General features: G+C 39.0%; 1 protein-coding gene across 1 annotated transcript; it reads left to right on the top strand.

Moving 5' to 3' along the window:
• Positions 1–672, top strand: LOC130966158 (uncharacterized). The gene is made up of 2 exons (XM_057890927.1): positions 1–313; positions 536–672. The coding sequence occupies exons 1-2, from the start codon at positions 1–3 to the stop codon at positions 670–672; spliced, it is 450 nt and encodes a 149-aa protein (XP_057746910.1).
• Positions 673–4,878: the final 4,206 nt, after the last annotated feature.

Raw genomic sequence — 4,878 nt, 5'->3', positions numbered from 1 at the left:
ATGGAGAAGCTCCTCCATAAATATGGAGTGATTCATAAAGTAGCCACGCCATATCACCCCCAAACCAATGTACAGGCTGAATTAGCAAATCGGGAATTGAAGAAGATTTTGGAAAAGACAGTAGGAAGTTCAAGAAAAGATTGGGCTCGGAAGCTGGAGGATGCACTCTGGGCATACAGGACAGGTTTCAAAACTCCTATTGGGAAGTCACCCTTTCAGCTATTATATGGCAAATCATGTCACCTCCCTGTGGAGCTTGAACACAAAGCTTTTTGGGCTACTAAATTCCTAAACCTTGACTCTGAAGCAGCAGGTGAGAAAAGGTTGTTGCAGCTAAATGAGCTGGATGAATTTAGGCTAGAAGCCTATGAAAGTGCCAAGATATACAAGGAAAAAGCCAAGAGGTGGCATGACAAGAAGGTCATGAAGAAAGAATTCAAACCTGGGCAGCAAGTACTTTTGTACAACTCACGGCTCAAGATATTCCCTGGCAAGCTTAAATCTAAGTGGACTGGTCCATATTTGGTAACCAAAGTTTTCCCTTATGGGAGTATTGAATTGCTAGATGAAGCAACAAAGAGTCAATTCACAGCAAATGGTCATAGAGCAAAGCTGTACTTAGGAGGACATTGGGACAAGGAAAAAGAGGTTCAGAGCTTACAACGTCCTTGAAGCAAAAATGAAGAATGTCAAGCTAGTGACATTAAAAGAGCGCTTGTTGGGAGGCAACCCAACCTGAGGTAGTCCTTTTCTTTCAATGCTAGTTCAATAAAAAGATTAAGTGGATTCACCTGCAGTGCAAGGAGCTAAGTTTGGTGTCACACACCAAAATAATTTAAAGGAGAATGAAGGATTTTAACTTTGGTGTTCCACCAAAAATCTAATTTAAAAACACATTCTCACCTTCTGCATAAAGGGTTGCGAGCTCCAAGCAATCAGATGAATCATTTAATCATTGTCTGCTTCTACTTTGTAGTTTTATTACTTTTAGCTAAGACACTAGGAATTCACATATGATCAACTCGATGCATCAGAGGTAGTGACAAGGGACTAAGTTTGGTGTTTACATACCAAAGTAAGTTCAAAAGCCTACAAGAAGGTCCTGCACACTAACTAGTTATCTAAGAGCTTGAGAAACAAGCAACTTCCATTAACTCTGCAGGGATTCAAACACTTTCTCGGGAGGGCTTCACACCATCAGTTGAGAGTAAGAAGAAAAAGCCACCAAAAGATTGTATTGTCACTTAACTCCATCAGCATGCAATCTTTCTAAATTTGAAGTTTGAATATGCCAATCTTAGCAGTAACTGTTAGTTCAGTAGTTATGCATCTTGAATATTATTGTCAATAAGAATGCTAGTCTAAGTGTACTTGTGTGTTTACTTTCACTTAACTAATGCATGCTTTGTCCCCTAAATCTTTTCAATTCAATAAAAGAAATGTTTGAAACATGAAGTAAGATGGTTCATTGCTAGCTAGAAGTCAAATAATAGTAAGTGGTGGCATGTATGTGTGATTGTGTGGTAACTCACTGTTAGTGAATAAAAGGAATAGACTGTTCTCTTTTAAGTAGAAAGTAGTTCACTGTCTATGAATCTCAAAGAAATAAAAGTCGTTGGGTGAAAAGAAAAACAAAAAGAGAAAAGAAAAAGCCAAAAGTGGCAATAGAACAAAAGAAAGAAAAAAAGAAAACAAAGCTAGACACCAATAGCTTGAACCTTAGAATATATGCCTGTGGTGTCTTTGTACTAGGATCTGCTTGGATTATTAAGTTCTTTGGAGTGCATCAACACTTGGTAACTTGGGTTAACTAACCCGGGATTATCAACTGAAAGTCCACTATCAAGAGCAACCTAGCCACAAGACATTTAGTAACCCAAAGAGGTGCTGGGCATCAATGTTCTAAGAAGGCATGTGAGCCAAGTGTCTAAAGTGAATAATGTGTCAAGCATAAATAAAGAAAAGAGCTTGTTACACATGACACTGAACTAAAGTTTATAAAGAAAAAAAAAATTCAGTAAACAAGGACAAAGGAATAATGAGAGATCATAGCAGTGTGTTGCTTGATGCTTAGAGGAAACTTTCTAGGCCTACATGTCAATAAGAAGTGAGTAGTTACATATCTGCATAAAATCCCATGAGCTACCAATAATACTCTGCTAACATGAGCATTCTCTTCCTTTTTCATTTTTTCTTCTTAATAATTCTGTTCTTGCTTGGGGACAAGCAAGTTTTAAGTTTGGTGTTGTGATGACAAGTCATCTTAGCCTAGTTTTACTAGTCTTTTTCTTTGTTTTCATTTAGTTTTATGCACTTTCTTAAGCCATAAGTAAGCCAATTGGGTTGAAATTCATGTTTCCTTTGATTCAATCAACCATGGATAAATTGATGCATTTTCATGAGTTTTTGTGCCATAATTGCTCATATGACAAGAAGAAGAATAACTCTCATGATTATGGCATAGCTTTGATACAATTGTTGATTGATGACAGGAGGAATAAAGCTTGGAAGAAGGTTGCAAGAATGGGCTTGGAAAGAGGGATTCACGTTTGAGCTAACGTTTGCCTCAAACGTTAACTCAAACGTGAGAAGCAGATGAAGAACACCCTGGGAAAAGCCAACGTTTGCGCCAACGTTTGCCTCAAACGTTGAGGCAAACGTTGGCTGAAGAAGAAGCAGGGGAAGGCAACATTTGCGCCAACGTTTGCCTCAAACGTGAGGTCAAACGTTGGCGCCAAAAAGAAGAAAAATAGAGCTCCTGGGCAGCAACGTTTGAGCCAATGTTTGCCTCAAACGTGAGGTCAAACGTTGGCTACATTTTGGCAAGAAAGAGCATGGAAGAACACCCCTGATTGATGGTTTAGATGAGCCACGTTTGTGCCAACGTTTGCCTCAAACGTTGGGCCAAACGTTGGCCAAAAAGGGAGCCTGGGAAGACCCACGTTTGAGCTCACGTTTGACCTCAAACATTGGCTCAAACGTGGATGACAGCAAGAAGGGCATCTGCATAATGCCTCACACAAGGGACGTTTGAGTCAACGTTTGCCTCAAACGTTGACTCAAACGTGAATGGATCATGGCCCGGTTCACAAGTGGATTTCTTCCCAACACCAAGAGCAATCAACGGAGGCTACTATCAACCCAATTCCATCAAAGCCAAGGCCCAAATTCAAGGCTTAATGATCATTGGAAGAAAGTGTATAAATAGCTTAGGATTTGAAGTTTTACGGGAGCTTTTCTTTTAGAGTTTTCTTTGAGAAATTTCATAGTATTCACAATAGAAAGCTTTTGGGTTTTGAGCTATTTTGAGATTCTGAGTCTTGGGAAGGAGAATTGAATTCTCCTCCTCTTAGTTTTCTTGTTTTCAATTTCAATTGCAACTATCTTGAGTCTTGGGTGTTGAAGAATTGAGGAAATTCTGTCTCAATCTCACCTTGAGATCTCTCTGTTTTTCTTACTAAAACTTCTGAAAATTGAACTTGGATTTACATTTCTACATTGCTCTCTTCTTTAATTTGGCATTTGCTCTCTGAATTTGGATCTAGGAAGGCATTGAGATCTAAACTTGGTTATCTAGTCTCTTGGGTCCTGAGATCTATTGGTTTCCATTTTAATTTCCTTATTTAATTCCTGTAGATCCAATTCCCATTCCCCTTTTATTTTTCAAGTCATTTATATTTCTTGCACTTTAAGTTTCTGCAATTTACATTACTTGCACTTTAGGATTCAGCTCTTTTTCTTTTTGTTCCCTTTAATTTCCTGCAAATCACCCACTCCCCTTTACATTCTCTGTAATTTAATTCCTGTCAACACAATTTCACACAATCAACACTTGTTTGCTTGACTAAATCAACCACTAAACTAAAGTTGCTCAATCCTTCAATCCTTGTGGGATCGACCTCACTCCCGTGAGTTTTATTACTTGATGCGACCCGGTACACTTGCCAGTGAGTTTTGTGTCAGATCGTTTTCCGCACATCAAGTTTTTGGCGCCGTTGCCGGGGATTGAATAGATTGACAATGATTAAGTGAGGTGGTAGTTTAGATCAAGAATTTTTTCTTTAATTTTGACTAACCCACTAACTGTTTGAGGATTTGCTTCTACTAACCCACTAACTGTTTGAAGTTTTGTCTCAACTGACTACACTCAATTTTTAAAAGTACCATGTGTGTTCCGCTTGTTGATTTATATGTCACAGGAAAGAAGAGAGGCCAGAGGGAAGGCTATCATTGAAGAAGGAGTCTCTGAGAAAGAAGAACACCACAACATGAAGCCGCAACTCATTACACTAATCAAGAACAATTGCTCCTATGGTGGAAATCCATTGGAGGATCCTAAACACCACATATCTATTTTTCTGAGGACTTGTGGTGCTGTCAATCTCGATGGTGTAAATCATGATACCTATAAGCTCTTGTTATTTCCTTTCTCACTGAGGGATGAAGCGGCACAATGGCTTGAAACCTTTCCCCAAGGAAGTATCATTAGTTGGGATGATTTGGTTGCCAAGTTTCTAGCCAAATTCTCCTCATCCCAACAAAACATCAAGATGAAAGAGGGAATACATCCATTCATACAAGGAGAGGAAGAACCATTGTTCAGAGCATGGGAAAGATACAAGAAAGCAAGTGACAAAGTGGGTTTCCAAGCTTTCTATGAAGGATTAACCTCAGAAACAAGAAGAGCGGTGGATTACTTCTCAGATGGCCTACACAAAGCAACAGCAACCGGCCAAGGAACTGCAGAATTCAATGACAAAAGAGTCAATAACCAACACTCATTTGAGAAATCACAGAATGCAATTTCAGAAAAGGAAGTAATGAATCTTGAAGGAGTGAAGGCAGTCATGAATCAAAACAAACATCTACACCAGCAAA

This window comes from Arachis stenosperma, chromosome 3 (genome assembly GCF_014773155.1).
Source record: "Arachis stenosperma cultivar V10309 chromosome 3, arast.V10309.gnm1.PFL2, whole genome shotgun sequence".
NCBI lineage: Eukaryota > Viridiplantae > Streptophyta > Magnoliopsida > Fabales > Fabaceae > Arachis > Arachis stenosperma.
The sequence above is the reverse complement of the archived record's forward strand: the minus strand, read 5'-3'. Positions and strand labels throughout refer to the sequence as shown.